The 15,281-nt window shown below is 47.2% G+C and overlaps 3 protein-coding genes across 4 annotated transcripts; 2 read left to right on the top strand and 1 right to left on the bottom strand.

Moving 5' to 3' along the window:
- Nucleotides 1–1,561: 1,561 nt before the first annotated feature.
- LOC129784764 (polycystin family receptor for egg jelly-like) lies at nt 1,562–7,417 on the top strand. The gene has a single exon (XM_055808644.1). It carries the CDS (start codon nt 1,562–1,564, stop codon nt 7,415–7,417), a length of 5,856 nt encoding a protein of 1,951 aa, XP_055664619.1.
- LOC129784763 (polycystin family receptor for egg jelly-like) lies at nt 7,405–9,154 on the top strand. Its single transcript, XM_055808643.1, has 2 exons — nt 7,405–8,732; nt 9,066–9,154. Exons 1-2 carry the CDS (start codon nt 7,547–7,549, stop codon nt 9,152–9,154), a joined length of 1,275 nt encoding a protein of 424 aa, XP_055664618.1. The 5' UTR covers nt 7,405–7,546.
- On the bottom strand, nt 8,398–14,831 carry LOC129784792 (tetratricopeptide repeat protein 38-like). 2 transcript variants are annotated; one of them, XM_055808873.1, is made up of 5 exons: nt 14,236–14,535; nt 11,040–11,117; nt 10,494–10,575; nt 9,985–10,156; nt 8,765–9,736 (listed from the first exon to the last, which is right to left on the bottom strand). In XM_055808873.1, exons 1-5 carry the CDS (start codon nt 14,257–14,259, stop codon nt 9,571–9,573), a joined length of 522 nt encoding a protein of 173 aa, XP_055664848.1. In that variant the 5' UTR covers nt 14,260–14,535; the 3' UTR covers nt 8,765–9,570. The 2 variants fall into 2 exon arrangements, with proteins under 2 accessions (XP_055664849.1, XP_055664848.1); XM_055808874.1 differs by lacking the exon at nt 11,040–11,117 and having other exon boundaries at nt 8,398–9,736; nt 14,236–14,831.
- Between the last annotated feature and the right edge of the window lie 450 nt (nt 14,832–15,281).

Below are 15,281 nucleotides of genomic sequence, written 5' to 3'. Positions count from 1 at the left end.
AGCCTTCATTTAGTTCCCCTATATGCAGAGCCCAAGGAGAGTCCAAGTCTGTTTCATTAGCTCCCTATACAACAGGCTCCTCACTGACTCTGAGCGTCAAACGATTTTCTTTCCCTCTCGTCACCGAAGTCGGGAATCAAGCCTCTTAACACCAATGCAGTATTAAGAAGCAGGCCCTCCTTCACTGCAGCACTGGGTGCTCGGTGGCATCTCCATAAATCGAGCGCACCTGTGCAGATTGCACTGTTACATTTATACACAAAATTACAAGGTCATACGCTCCCAGTTACAATGACTGGTTGGCAATTTGCATATAATTATAATATGTGGTGTGTTGTTGCAGAATGGCTGTGTGATCATGGCCATGACTCCCTTAAAGATCTTTGTGAAACAAAGTTAGCGTAAGTTAGCTGAAGCAGGCCTTGCAGCTATGCTGAGGCATGCTGATAAGGAAGCTGAGAAAAACACTGACCTTGTGCCTAATGTTGTAAATAACTTTGAGGAATTCGCGTAGACAAGAGAGGAAAAAAAATATGTAGCTAGCCATCCGCAGAAACCGCAAGTAGGAGGACGTATGAAAATGTAACCCTTTAGAGCTTAGCCAATCAGCAGATGACTAGTAGGCATAATTAACTGGAACTGTATATAAGACATAATCGCGCCGTAATAAATCGAAGCTTGCTTTATCACCCATATTGAGTCGGCCGCGTGCTTCCCCTCGCTCGTCAGTGTGTCATCCTCTTCTGTTACTAGGCTTGCGCAGGGGAAGGGTCTTCACCTGGGCAAGGGTCCTCTTGACCTGCGGGTGTGCTTTTTAGTATTACAAAAGTAAGTTTTGTTGCCAAGTTGGACGGCTAGGTATCGGCCTTGTCAAGCTGTCCAATAACTTATCCTATACGTATGCAACAGAACCTACGTGCTCTGGTTATGGTCTAGAGAGTAAGGTTATTATGGGGACTTCATAGAATAGGGACTTCAAGTCACACAGTCCCGGATAACAAGCAGCATAGGAACTCGTCCGTCATTGGTTAAGAAGTGCTAACCTCATTCTAACACGGAGGTTAACTCCTAAAAATCAGAACGCTCCTATAGCTAACTGTCTCACAAACACAAAATATAGAAAGATTCAGTAAAACTTTCAGATAATCTGCAACCCTCTTAGCATAAAATTGCATAGGCAGGGTTGGTTAGCAGTCTCTCCGTAGCCATTACACCCAAACAAACAACAGAGCCACAAAGCTAAAACAGACTGTAAAAGAAACACAGTTACAAAGGTAACCCACATGCGTTCTGCTGTTTCCACAGCTCGAGACCGTGCTTGCCAGCGGTGCCGGGAGGAGGTTCTGGTTCCCCTGGAGAGCGGCCCCAGCCACTGGGACATGCCAGCCACTGGCCTCCTGCAGCCCACGCTCCAGCAGCAGTGCGCCCACCTCCGCTGTGGGCCTCAACGGCAGCGGTCTGCCTTCTCCTCCAGCTGCTCGGCTGCACAGCGCTTACAGTGCAATGCTCATCTGCATCATGCACTGTACCCAAGTGCTTTCACCACCACGTGAGCGTCAAGATGTCTGGGAAGGATATGCGACTGTTTGTGCTTTGGCCGCAAACTCACCTGATCCATGTGTGGCAGCCAGCAGAGCGGGGCTGGTGTGCACGCCTCAAGAGTGCCAGCTGGCAGAAATTCAGCAGCCAGGGAGGCAGACCATCTAGCCTCCTCCTTCCCCACAGTGAGCACCAAGACACACCACTGCCTGCTATCTACCCATCAGCCAAGTTGCAACAGACTTGTGCCACCTGCTACAGCTATAGCTTGACCATGTGCTATAGGCATCAGGGGCTCCACGTTGCTTCAGTCAGCATTGAGCAGATGCCTTGCATAAGCCTTAGCCTCCATCTCAAGGTAAAGCCTGACTTGCTGCATGTCCTCAGCATCAGCTCCAAGCTCCTTAGCGTTTCTCAACAGCCCCTCAGCCTTTCCAGGAAGGTTCAGCCCCTTAGCCCAAGGACACTGGCCTACAGACTGGTGGTAGACACGCAGGCTGTAGGAGGTTGGCTCTGTTTCTGCAGTTCATTTAGTCTGCCGAGCAACTTCTGTGCTATTCCCCAGCCTCAGAGCCTGAGTGAGATAGTGGTGGCCAGAATTTACTTCCATGTTGATGGAAAGAGGTCTGAAGAATTGATGGGAGAATTACATCTACTCAGTGGTACCCTGAGCCTAACTGCAGGCAGAGCGACTCCCACCCATGTCTACCTTCAACCAGGGAAGACCGACAGCAGCACTTGCATTTTCAGGTACAACCACGGAATGTTTTACACAACCAAAGAGAACAGTAGCCCTGTTTCCACAGACGGCCCTTACGCACATGCTGTGCTCTACCAACACAAGTTATTCTCCATAGAGTTTGTGGCCTTCCAGCGGTACAAATTCAGTATGTATCTTTACATGAATCAGAAGAAGACTTTGTTTAGGTCTCTGGCAGAAAGAGACCTTGAAAAAGACCACCTTCTCCAGAACAGCACGGACACGTACAACAATCATGGAAGAAATGCCAAACGGTTTGTCCGTCGCTCTGCTTTACCCTTTGATGCAGAGAAATACACGGGGTTTGTGGCAAAGGTGAACGGTACCAGAACTGCACCTACACCAGCTCCTTTAAGAGTCAGAGTCAACAGCTATGCTGCAAAAACAATAAAAGCACCAGTGTCTTCCCAGAAAGAAGCCTGTTACATAGACACAGTGCAGATTCAGAAACCTGTTCTTCATACATCTGTCTTGCGCCAGAAAAGGAGCACATCTTTTTACCTCTTTGTCAGATTGCTAGTAGATTGTAACGTTGGTATATCTATCAAGCCCCTATGGCGAATCTATCCTGTTCAGGACACAACAACTATTCCAGACTGGACAAAACCACTAAACTCTTCCTTGATGCATGGCATAGAAATGATACACTTAACTGTTCCCAGTTTTACTTTAGATTACGGGTTGTATCTCTTTTATTTCACTGTTGCAATAACCCCAGTTAGGACCACAACAGTTCTCAGAGGCTCAGATAAAGTTTATGTTCAGATCGAAAGCACTGATCTAGTGGCAAATATTGCAGGAGGTACGTTCCGCACAGTAGGATTTTCTGATAATTGGACTCTTGATGGTTCCGCATCCCATGATCCTGATTCACAGGAAGGACTACAGGGAATCACATTTACTTGGTACTGCACTAAAGAGGTGTCAGACTATAAAATCATGAAAGTCAGCCCGGGAAAAAGCTGCCATCCATCCCAGAGGGATTTGAAATGGTTAACATCCTCAGGTCCAGTTCAAGCAATGCCACCAGAATCCCTCCCAGGAAATGCTTTATACTACTTCCGTCTAGTGATTCAAAAGGATGGAAGGAAGAGTTATGCTGACCAAACTGTAGATGTGCAGCCTGGCTCCCCGCTCCTTCTGGATGTGGCATGCCTGGAAAACTGTGGTAGCACCCTAATTCCAACAGAGAGATTTACCTTGGCTGGAAAATGCCTGAACTGTAGAAGAAATAGCCAGCCAGTCTACTACTGGTCCCTTTTTTTAGAAAACTCTACAGAAATTAGCTTTGACTGGTCTTCCGGAACCTCAACAGGGAGGTCTGGGGCTTACCTGTCTATACGGGCTCTGACTTTTACAAAGACTGCACATCGACTCTACGTACTTCTATTCAAAGTAACTACTTGGGATGGTAGGTCCTCAGTCTACAGACATGCATTTAAGGTAAATTCTCCTCCTAGGGCTGGCAAGTGTACCATCAACCCACACCAGGGCACAGCCTTTCTGACAAAATTTGTTGTTCAGTGCAGTGGATTTTCTGACAGCGATTTACCTCTGACATATAAAGTGATAGTAGCTTCCGATGTACCCAAAACTACCAAAATAACTTCTGTGGCAGAAAATACATTTGGCACAATTCTGTACTTTGGTTATCAGCCTAAAACTCCTCCATCTCTTCTCCCAGTTGGAGTGCCCTCTCAGAAGTACACCTTGACACTTTGTGTTCAAGTCTGTGATTCCCTTGGGGCATTTACCCAAGTGAGTTTATATGTCCGTGTGCGGAACCCAATTAACAGTCGACCACTAGCTGTTGTATATCATGAACTGCTGGCCTCAGTAAGCGGTTTAAGTGCACCGATGACATCTTATCTCCAGACTGGAGATTATATTAGAGCAGGTTATTTGGCTTATCTGGTAGCCTCAGTCTTAAACTATATTAAAGCAGCACCAGCTCGCCACCTCCCTAAGGCTCAGTTTCGGGAAAACCTGGTTAAAACAGCCCTGAATATTTCAGTTGAGAGCACAATGGAAATCAACCAAGTAGTTGCTTCTCTTTCTCAAGCCACAAAGGAAGCTGAGGAAGTGAATATTAGATCACAAGATCTTGCCATTAGGAAACTGACAGAGGTGACGGGAGTGCTGAAGATACAGAGGAATGAGAGCCGTTGGTCTGAGGAGGCAGAAATTCAGACCAGTGGAATACTAAGATGCTTGTCCAACATCCTGAGAGCTGCTCTTCTGCATTGCAGGAACGTCAACGTAAATGGAGTTAAACAAGCCTTCTCCATCATGGAAAATTTAATGGACATAGTTTTCCAGGGCAAAGTCCCTGGAGAAACAGAGACTCGAATGGAAACAAAACACTGGAACATCACGCTGAAGAAAGAGGAAACCTGGAACATTGCAAATGCTTTCTCTACCAGCAACACCTGCAGGAATTGCTTTTATCTATCACTGAGAAAGGGAAATTATTCGGGATTGCCGCATGATGCCGTGATATCCACTGCTCTTTTTGAGTTCGACGAGAACCCTTTCCCTTGGTTAGGTCACACATCAGAAATCAAAACAATGGTCTTGGGGTTTAAAATGGCAGAGAGCAAGGCTAATGGAGATCTACTGGGGATCACGCCTGAAGGAGCAGAAATTACTGTTGCTAGGAAAGAGAAGGAAACTTCAACTTTTCAGTTAGCAATGGGACCCGATAAAACACAAACTTACACAACTGGAGGATTTAGTTTTGAAGTCAACAGAAACACTAAGAGCATATACATCCAGATCCTGACAAAATTACAAGTTACTTTCAAGGTGCTAGTATTTACAGGCACCAGCGTCACTCACGCTCATCCCACAGCCTCGTTTGCTGCTTTTCACAACATGCCAACAGTGGCAAGTGAAAATGAGACCGCTAGCACTGACTGTAACATTAAGGCTCCCTATATGATCTGTCTTCCAGAGTCACTGTTGACAACCACAGCTCAAGGAAGCGGTACAGACCCTCACAACATCTCCGTTGTCTTGCTGACATCGTATGTTGTAAGGTATCGAACGCAGAGGCTGGTGAGCATACATGTTTTTAGTGATCAGTGCTTATTTCTGGACGGGGTTCAAAGTCTGTGGAGAGAAGACGTGTGCAGGCTTGGCTCCTTGACTGACTGGCAGAGGGTACACTGTGTCTGCAAAATGAAGCAGAGTCGCAGAAGTCTGACAGTTCACGCTGCGTCAAAGGCGTCCACATATGACATCAGGTTCCTGGCAGCCAAAGTAATAGCTACGCCCAACGCAATAGATCTGGGAAAAATCCTGATAGCAGATATACCTCAAAACCCAGTCACATTATTAACGGTGCTCTTCATTTTTGCCGTCTATTTTCTTTTGTGCCTCTGGGCCGTGAGAAAAGACAGGGCTGAGAGGGACAGGAAAGACAAGATTATCGTTCTGCCGGACAACGACCCCTTTGATAAGGGCAGATATTTAGTCACTTTATACACAGGCAGTCACTGGGAAGCTGGAACCACAGCAGATGTCTTTCTTCAGCTCATCAGCCAGAATGGCAGGAGTGATGTCCATTGTTTACGGCACCCACATTTTCCATCTTTCCAACGAGGAAGCACCGATTGCTTTCTGTTGACTACTAAGAAAGACTTGGGAGACATTTCTTCCTTCAGGGTCTGGCATAATAACAAGGGCCCATCCCCAAGCTGGTTCTTAAGCAGAGCCAAAGTTGAGGATATGTCCACCAGGAAGACCTGGTTCTTCATGTGCCGGAAATGGCTCTCTCTTGACAAGAGTGATCATGTACTAGAAAGGACATTTGCCGTCACAGACCCCAAGACACCTCTGCTCAGAATCGACTATTTTTCTATTCATTTTGCCAACAGCCTGAAAGAGGGCCATCTGTGGATCTCCATTTTTTCTGCCGTTGCCAGTGACACTTTCAGCAGGCTCCAACGTCTGTCTGCCTGTTTAGCAGTATTATTATCGAACTTGCTTGTTGGCATTATGTTCTTTAATGCTGACAAGGATGAAGAATCTCCAATATACCTGCAGTATTTGAAAGCAATAACAGTAGGAATTGAATGTGTTTTGATTACCAAACCTGTGGAAATTATTATAATTGCCTTACTGAAGTATTCCCAGAAGAAAGCTTCTCCTCGTGGTGTGGCTCAGACGGAACCAAAGGCAAATTCACCCCTCCTGTCTGGAAATCTGAAGAACTCGGAGGAAAGTTTGCAAAAATTGTACCTTCCAGAAACTTCGGCACAACTGACGAATATTCATCTGCTGGAAAACCTTCCTGGTCCCAGGAACTCACAGAGCCTGTCATGTTCCGGAAAGACAAGAAGCGAGGGAGATCCCCCAAAGTGGAGTAATCGCACAGTTTCTGAAAGAGACGCAAATGGAATTGGAACAGAGGAGCAGACAAGAACCACAAATTCCCCTCCAATGGCTAAGGCCTGCCAGAGGAGGCCACCATCAGAGTCCAATTTTAGTAATAATTACACAGAAGAAGGGGGCAACTTTCAGAAAGAAAGCAAGCCACTAAGCAGTGCCTTCATGCTCTTTCGCAAGAGACCACGCATAGCTTTTTGTTGGTGGTGCAACTATGTCTTGTGCGCACTACTTACAGCTATAAGTGGGCTATCATCGTTTTTCATTGTGTCCTATGGTTTGTCTTACGGCTATCAGACCTCACTAGAGTGGCTTTTAGCATCTGCAATCTCCTATATTGAGACCGTTTTCCTTGCAATTCTAAAAATATTCTTTTTCTCAGCTATGAGTACAATTCATCCAAAATACTGTGAAAACATCGCATGGTTAACTCATGAAAAGTGTTATGAGAAGAAGCTGGCTACAGAAATGATGAAGGCTGATGAGATGAGAGAGAAGCACCGGAAACTTGCTAAACTCAGAGGCAGCAAGCAGTATAAACCTTTAGATGCTGATGAAATTGCAAACATGCTGAAAAGGGCAAAAATTAAAGGCAAGGCATTTACTTTTGCCAAAAGTTTCATCAGTCATCTTGCCTTTTTAACACTGCTGTTAAATTTTGCCTATTCCACTGAGAACGCCAACAGTTTCCACTACAACCAGTTCATCCATAACCAATTCTCTCCATGACTCGCCAGTGTAGATAAGCTAGAACATATCTATGTGTGGGTGAAAGACTCATTCTTGCCTTTGATCCACAGTGACATTCAGCCAACCTTCCTTCCCGAGAGCTGGTCCAAAATCATTGGTTTGCCTAGGATGAGGCAACTGCGGGCTGAAGGTACCGAGAAAAAATGTTCCCATCCTCTCAGCTTTGCAAATAACTCTGTGATCAGTGAAAGCCACTGTCTTCGCAAATACGGCCATGACATACCAGAGAAAGGTGACTCCGCTGGCACTTGGACAAAGGTTGCCAACCCGTCTGTTTCCAAGGATGCCAGCAGTGACGGTGCATTCACTTACCAGCGAAACAGGACTCCATGGATGTATTATTCATATGGAAATTTGCACACAAATGGACCAGCAGGATACACGTTTTACTTTTTCCCTGAAGAAGGAAGATCTAATTCAACAACAAGGCTGGATGCTCTGCAACAGAGCAACTGGCTTGATGAAAAGACGTGGGCGGTGATCATCGAACTAACTACATTTAACTCAGATGCAGACCTCTTTTGCACCATCTCGGTCATATTTGAGATGTCTCATTTGGGGATCATAAAACCAAGTTTGTCAGCACACTCTTTTGCACTCCCCATTTTTCATCAGCAAACTAAAGCTCAAATGTTTGTGTTTGTAATTGTTCTTGCCTTTATGCTCATTTACATTGCAGAAGAGCTTCACATCATAGGCCAGGAAAAAACTGATTACATTAAAAACATTTCCAATACGATAAACTTCAGCTTAAAATTAGTATTCCTGTTCCTTGTTATTTTAAAGGTCATGAAGTTCAAAGTGGGAGCTGATACAGTGAACTTTTACTTACTTCACCCAAACGATTTCATTCCTTTTCATGCAGTTGCTCATTTAGATCACATGTTAAGGATTACTATGGGCTTTTTAGCATTTTTTGTCATTTTGAAAACTCTGAAATATCGTCACTTCTTTTATGGCGTGCCCCCGGCACGAAGATGTATCTTGGCAGCCCTTCCTGGAATGTCCTCAATGGCTCTCATGGTGGTGGTTTACTTCTTTGTATTTATGGCTTTTGGCTACCTTGTCTTTGGGCAGCATGAATGGAATTACAATAGCACGATTCACTCAGCTCAGACCATATTCTCCTGCATCTCAGCTTTCAGAGATACTGCATTTTCATCCAAGTTGCTGGATGTTTTTTTTTTCCTAGCCTCTTTCATGTTGGCGATGACCTATGTATTGATCAGTCTTTTCCAAGCTGTTGTTATGTCTGCCTATGGAGATGTGAAACAACCCGTATATGAAGAATGTCGTGACGGAGGGAAGACACAGTCACTCAATATGAGTGATCAGCAGACTTCATTTATTGTGCCTTACAGTCACCTTTTATGCCTTGTTATAATTAGCTCATACATATTACAAAAGTTAAGCTCATTATGGGTTAGTTGCCTAAATACCAAGCCCACCCGTTGTTTCTCTTCTGTAGTTATCTGTTCCCACCTGCAACATTCTTTTCCCATCGCGATCTTCCTGTTACTGTGTAACGACAGCCAAAGACAGTGTATTTTGCTTTACTTCAGATAAGCTGAGAGCCATGTGCATTTTTGTCCAGCCAGCTGGACTATGTCTATGTGACCCTTTTCAGCTAGCCAGTTATCCACAGAAGAACCACCTGAGGAAGCACCAGTTGTTACTTTTGTATTGCAAAGGCTCAGAGGATATTTTATCTTCTGATCTGTAAAACATCCAGAACCAGCGAACTTGACCTTTTCCACAGTGAACTCTACGGGAAGACTGAGAGAAGACACCAGCGACATTCAGGGCTCAAGATCAGAAAAATAAATGGAAGAAAAATGGTTTATCTTCTCATATGAACAAGAAAAGGTTTAGTATTCACGACCACCTTTATCTTGAAATATTTGCCTGTCAAAGTTTATTTATTTATGTTCATAAATAAACCGTGGTCTCCACAATCCTGCTTCATGGCCTGCGAGGGGATTAGTCGGCTTCTCCGCTGTAAAGCCGTGCCCGCACACTAGCCGCCAGCGAGGGGAAGATGTCCAGGTCAATTGGGAAGACTGGTCAGCTTGGTCAACCCCCCAATTTCTTACTCATAAAGCTGGGGGCATCCTCCAGGTCGTTCACTTTGATCACAGGCAGACCGCAGAATTGTTCTTTTTTTCTTTATTTTGTTTAAATCTTGCATTTTCTTCGCCATGCGGAGAGTTTATGGGGAGCCTTACGGCTGATGGGATAGCCTGGCTCACCGGCCTCCAGCCCGTGGCTCCTGGCTGCGATGGGCACGGCCTGCCGGTACTGTTAAAAACGGTAGTAAAAAAAATACAACAGATCAGTGGTTAATCTCTTCTCAGCAGGCCTCGCGTCTGGGATAGTCATGGTGATTACAGTATGGAGAGAGAAATGCAAGAACAACCACTGACACCTCACCCTGATCCTTTGCTACATGTCACCTAATGTCAGGAAACACTACCACCTACTACTGTTTCCACCTGCGGTACCTAAAACTCATCACAGATATTTAAGTGGGGTGACAGGGGACTTACCCACTAGCAAACATGTCCAACGCTGCTACATGAAGCTTCTCCCGCTCAGTCAGTGGCTGTGATATTGAAAGCATCATCATTGTTCTCATCGCACTGTCCAGCTCTCTGCTGAGCCGCACCAAACTTCCAGTGCCAATCAGCTCCAAACCATTAGCAATGACATGTCCCATTGCTACGGAAAACAGCACATTACAGGTTGAGCTGTACAGCATTAGTCATCTCTACAGAAACATGAGGGGAGCTGTTTATTTTAAGCACGATTGTCTTGTAGACACAGGGGTCCAAAAAGTCTCATAAGCCTAAAGTTCTTAGAGGCTTGTCATGATAGCCATTTTAAAAGGTTTCAGAAGAGAAGAAAAAACCACACAAAATCATCCCAGCCTGCTAGAGTCTGAAGTTTTACAGAATTCTGTAAGCCACCACCTTCCCCTTGCGTAAACAAAGTTAAACACCACGACACCAAGTATTATCCAGCACTTTCCATGCTCGGAATTAAAGGTTATACTCACTAAAATTAGGATCTGCTGCTTTTAACTTGGAGAGACGTCCCTCAATACCTCCAAGGCTCTCATTACTGGTCCAGGTGGCGTACTGTAACAGAGACAGAGAGAGAGGGTCGAGGAATCCCTGATGACATTGAGCTTCTTTCTGTTCTCCCAGGCATTTAAAATTCAAAAGTAAGCAAGGCAAATGACTAAAAGACAAACATTGCCTTCACATAGGGTTTGCGTAGTAGGGAAACAGAAAAGCTGTTATCTTCTTTAACATAGTTTGGCCACCAACAGAACTGGACTTCTGCGCAGTTTATATTGACTGGTTGCCTCTTCAGTGTCAGGTAGGATGAGCATGCTGGCTGAGGTTTCCTCGCAGCTGCAGCATCCGGCATAGCCCTCTGCCACCAGGGTTTTCTGCTGCCTGCTGATGGCTGAAGTCCTGTGGCAGCCTGACTTGGACGCTCTCCCAGTTGATAAGAAATTTAAACATCAGCTACAGCAAAGGTTGTTTCAGGCACAAGTCCCTTCAAATCACATTTTCTTACTTCCCCCTGGTCATACCTGCGTCAGCGCAGCATCGAAGAGCTTACAGGCTTCATTGCTAGTCGTGGACAGGACAAGTCCAGCATCCTGCCAGGCCTGCACAATAAGCAGATACAAACCCGCCCATTTTACACACTCGTTTTCCAGACTACATCAACAGATTCTCAAATTGATGGTGTTCTGACATTTTCTTCAACTATGCTTTTTAAACAAAAAAAGAAAAAGAAAAAAAACAGAAAAGCTGAAAGGACAATGCAGGCAGACACACAAACCTTTTGTTCAGTTGTATTACATCTGAAGACTCAGTTAGTTGGGGCTAGCAGTGGGAATAAAGGAGCACAAAATTATAAAGTGTAACAGAAGGTCTTGATGGGCTACACATCTCCTAATGAGACCCATTCTTAATTCACTACAACTCACCTTTAGGCTAGTCCCAACTGCTGCAGACACACCTCGTGTGAAGTAGAGATACGGTTAAATAAAATCCCGTTCTTTTATAACTGAAATCAACACCTTAAGCAACTTGCAGGCCAAACAGCCTGGCAGAGCAAGTCCACTAACCAGGCCACTGGACTTAAATCAACAAAGAGGCTGGACCACAGATTGGTACACAAGCCTTACAAAAAGCAAGAACATGGCCATTTGATAAAGCTAAAAGGCAAAACAGAATCAGGCTGCCATAGTTTCTTAACAAGCTACGTAACACTGACCAAGGTGCCACATCTCCTTGCTGACTGCTGGAGAGCAAAAAGAGTTCATTAGGCAGACGCACAGTTCACTCAATGGTGGAATTAAGCTGCAGCAGCTACAGCACCCTGTTCCACGGTTGTCTCCATGACTGCTCTCCTAAGTAACTCTGGTGACAAAATCAAAAATCCAATGCCTATTTCAAAATGCTTAACTTGCTCATGTGGGTGCCTTCAGCAAACAGGCATGTCATCTCCTGTGGCTTGCAGGCCTCTTCTCCCCCACGGGATGGCCACACAACCACAAAGCCAGTCATCTCACAAGCCGAGGTGCTTCCCTTGGTAACCCATTCAGGTATTTAGAACAACGCTTGGGTTTATTTCTACTAAGTACTCTCCACTCAGCATTCCTACACTGCATCCATCACTGCTTCTAAGACTGTGAGCTTCTCAAGCACATTTACATTCAGCACACCATATACATCTCTGTTTAAGCATACACACATTTGAGGAGCTGCCCCAATCACTTCAACATCACTTTTATGCCAGCACACAGAATGTACAGCATCACATAAAAACAGACCGGGGGCAAGCCAATTCAGACTCCTCCTAATGGGGGACTAGTCCTTGTGGATGCTGCAAGAATTCAGCTTGTGTCTCATTTCACAATTTAATGTATTCCCGAGCTCTAATGACCCAACTGTCAAAAATTTTAAGTCACCAGGCAAAGACATCTTTGTCAATATGTCCTAAAACTTTCCCACTGTGATTGGATTAAAGGCTCACGTTCCAACGGCTCAAGCACTAGAGTGTTCAAAACTACAAGCCTGAAAGGCTAGACCTGAAGATAAAATTGCACGGGTTTTTCACCATTCATACTACATCCAGAAACAGCGCAAAGAGAAAAGTCAGGAGGGTAGTGAGGTAAGGCCTGCTGCCTTTCAAGGTACCCTGCAAAAGAGGCCAGGAACCACCTTCATCACCAGTCATCAGAAACAAGCTCCATTTCAAGCAGCTCTCTTTGCCACCGCCGATTTTGCACAACAGCTCAAGGTACTTGCCAAATAGAAAATGTCATCCCATTCTGAGACTTGTCAATGCTAAGATTCATAGGAACAAAAAGGTCTGTGCATAAGCATCTGAACAAAACAGCAGACCAAGGGTTAGGAAGGCCTGCACCCATCACTAAGGACTCTGCTGATCTAGTTGAGGTACATGCTGCTTCGACCCACTCTAGAAAGCCTCTGCTCTGCCAAGGCTACAGCCCACATAACTCACAGCTCACTGCAAGACTCCCACTCTGGCAACAGGAGGATGGCAGCAGGAGGATGCATCCCATCACGTTATGCCACTGCTCCTCCTGTTAGCACGCCAGGACAATGGGCTGCAGAGAACTAACGCTGTAACAGCTGCTGACTCCTCAGAGACATACCAGAGCTGCTCCAAACCCAATTATTGCTGTCAACCAAGCACCAAAGAGCTACTGGGAGCACAGAAGAGCCAGTAACCCTTGTCCTCTGGGCCCTACACAAGCAGTCCTGCCCAGGCTGCTTGGAACACTCGTCTTGGGGCGTGTCTGTACTCAGGGATCACACTGTGACTGAAGAAACCCACGGGACAAGGAGAGCGAGTAGGTAAAACTCAGAGCGGAGGGTTACCACCAGAAGGTAAACTACCAGTTACCCTTCACAGTATGGCGACCATTGAGTTCTGTTACGCTCATTTCCCATAATCCTCCTCGCCAGTTCCAGGTGCGGAACCTTCTTTGTGATGCGTCTTGGAGACAATGCCGTCGCCGTGGCTCTTCTAACCGCTTCTCGCCACAAAGCCCTGACCATTCTCCTGCTATGACTTTAGTCCCGAGATCCGGTGACTATCTGTAGGGTTTGTTTTTTTCCTGAGGGCTGCTCGTAGCACGTCCTCCGTTTCTCCAGAGCTCTGGCGCTCATGAACCTATGACACTCTGAGAAGACTTTCAAGACTTCTTTTTTTACCTCCCCCTGCCTAATTAACTACAAAACGACAACAAAAGGAGCAACCGGGAGAACCACCTTCAGCGGGAAGAAAGCACAGCAATTACTCAGCCTGCGCAGGCACGGGGTGGCTTCCCCGCTCGAAGGGAAGGCTGCGAGGCCTCGTCGCCGTTTGCAAACCCCAACGGCAGCCTCACCCCACCTGAAACCCGGCCGGTAACGGGCTGAAGGAGACGAGCGACAACAGGAGCCCCGCCAGTGGCGCCCTCCCGCCAGCCTCAGCCGGCTCGGCTCCTCTCCCTGCACAGACCCAGCGCCGCCAGCAGCCCCTCTCCCCGCCCGCCGGCCCAACGGCCCGCCGGCCCGCCGGCCCAACGGCAAGGGCGCGCACCCGCCGGCCCTGGGCGCCCGGCAGGGGCAGGGGCGGGGCAGGGGCAGGGCCCGGGCCCACGGGCAGAGCGGCCACAGCCCCCGCGCTCGGTCGCTGCGGCGGGGCCAGGCCGGGCGGCCAGGCAGGGCGCCCGCCGTCCCGCTCCGCCTCAGGCCGGCTCTCACCTGGCAGTCCCTCAGCGGCGCCATGAGACCCCGCAGCCGCTCCGCTGCCGGCGGCCCCGCCCCAGGAGGAGCCGGAGCCGGAGCCGGGGCCGGGGCCGGGGCCGGGCCGCCAGCGGGGCCGGGCCGCCAGCGGGCGGGGCCTGCGGGGAGCGCTGGGCCTCGCCCGGCCCCTTGGCAGCGCCTGCCTGCCCTCCCGAGCCGCCGGGGGCCGCGGTGCTGCCGGCGGCTATGCTTGGTGTCGATCCTCGGCCCCGAAAGACTTCTTTCTTGTGGCGCTGGGTATACCTGTCAGCAAAACCGGAAACGACAAAAACGCCCTAACAACGACGTAGCTTTAAGAATCTGGCATTCGTTATTGCACCTCTGGATGCTCAGGGGATCGTTCCACCTAAGGTGCGTGCCCTATGGTTCACTCAAACGAAATTATATAGGCTACACGGAGGATTATGCATTACATTTCTCAGAAAAATCAAACATACGCATTCAACAGGCCGTACTACGGTAATGAAGCATCGCACATGCTCCTTACAGGGATCTGAGTCTTCTGCCAGGACTCCAACCATAGTCAGGCCCTGTAGTTACAGCTGACCCACCGCTGAGCCTTCATTTAGTTCCCCTATATGCAGAGCCCAAGGAGAGTCCAAGTCTGTTTCATTAGCTCCCTATACAACAGGCTCCTCACTGACTCTGAGCGTCAAACGATTTTCTTTCCCTCTCGTCACCGAAGTCGGGAATCAAACCTCTTAACACCAATGCAGTATTAAGAAGCAGGCCCTCCTTCACTGCAGCACTGGGTGCTCGGTGGCATCTCCATAAATCGAGCGCACCTGTGCAGATTGCACTGTTACATTTATACACAAAATTACAAGGTCATACGCTCCCAGTTACAATGACTGGTTGGCAATTTGCATATAATTATAATATGTGGTGTGTTGTTGCAGAATGGCTGTGTGATCATGGCCATGACTCCCTTAAAGATCTTTGTGAAACAAAGTTAGCGTAAGTTAGCTGAAGCAGGCCTTGCAGCTATGCTGAGGCATGCTGAT

The sequence above is a fragment of the Falco peregrinus genome, chromosome 6 (assembly GCF_023634155.1).
Source record: "Falco peregrinus isolate bFalPer1 chromosome 6, bFalPer1.pri, whole genome shotgun sequence".
Lineage (NCBI taxonomy): Eukaryota > Metazoa > Chordata > Aves > Falconiformes > Falconidae > Falco > Falco peregrinus.
Note: the sequence above shows the minus strand (reverse complement) of the source record. Positions and strands in the feature narration are given on the sequence as shown.

What these genes read in the sequence shown, in the direction of transcription:
- LOC129784792 (XM_055808873.1), bottom strand. Translation starts at nt 14,259, where the DNA reads ATGGCGCCGCTGAGGGACTGCCAG. An exon ending in CGCCGCTGAGGGACTGCCAG is followed by an intron (nt 11,118 to 14,235) that starts GTGAGAGCCGGC and finishes CTTATTGTGCAG; the next exon opens with GCCTGGCAGGATGCTGGACT. An exon ending in TTGGACATGTTTGCTAGTGG is followed by an intron (nt 9,737 to 9,984) that starts GTAAGTCCCCTG and finishes CGTTTTTAACAG; the next exon opens with TACCGGCAGGCCGTGCCCAT.
- LOC129784764 (XM_055808644.1), top strand. Translation starts at nt 1,562, where the DNA reads ATGTCTGGGAAGGATATGCGACTGTTTGTGCTTTGGCCGCAAACTCAC.
- LOC129784763 (XM_055808643.1), top strand. Translation starts at nt 7,547, where the DNA reads ATGAGGCAACTGCGGGCTGAAGGTACCGAGAAAAAATGTTCCCATCCT. An exon ending in ACCCGTATATGAAGAATGTC is followed by an intron (nt 8,733 to 9,065) that starts GTGACGGAGGGA and finishes GACCCTTTTCAG; the next exon opens with CTAGCCAGTTATCCACAGAA.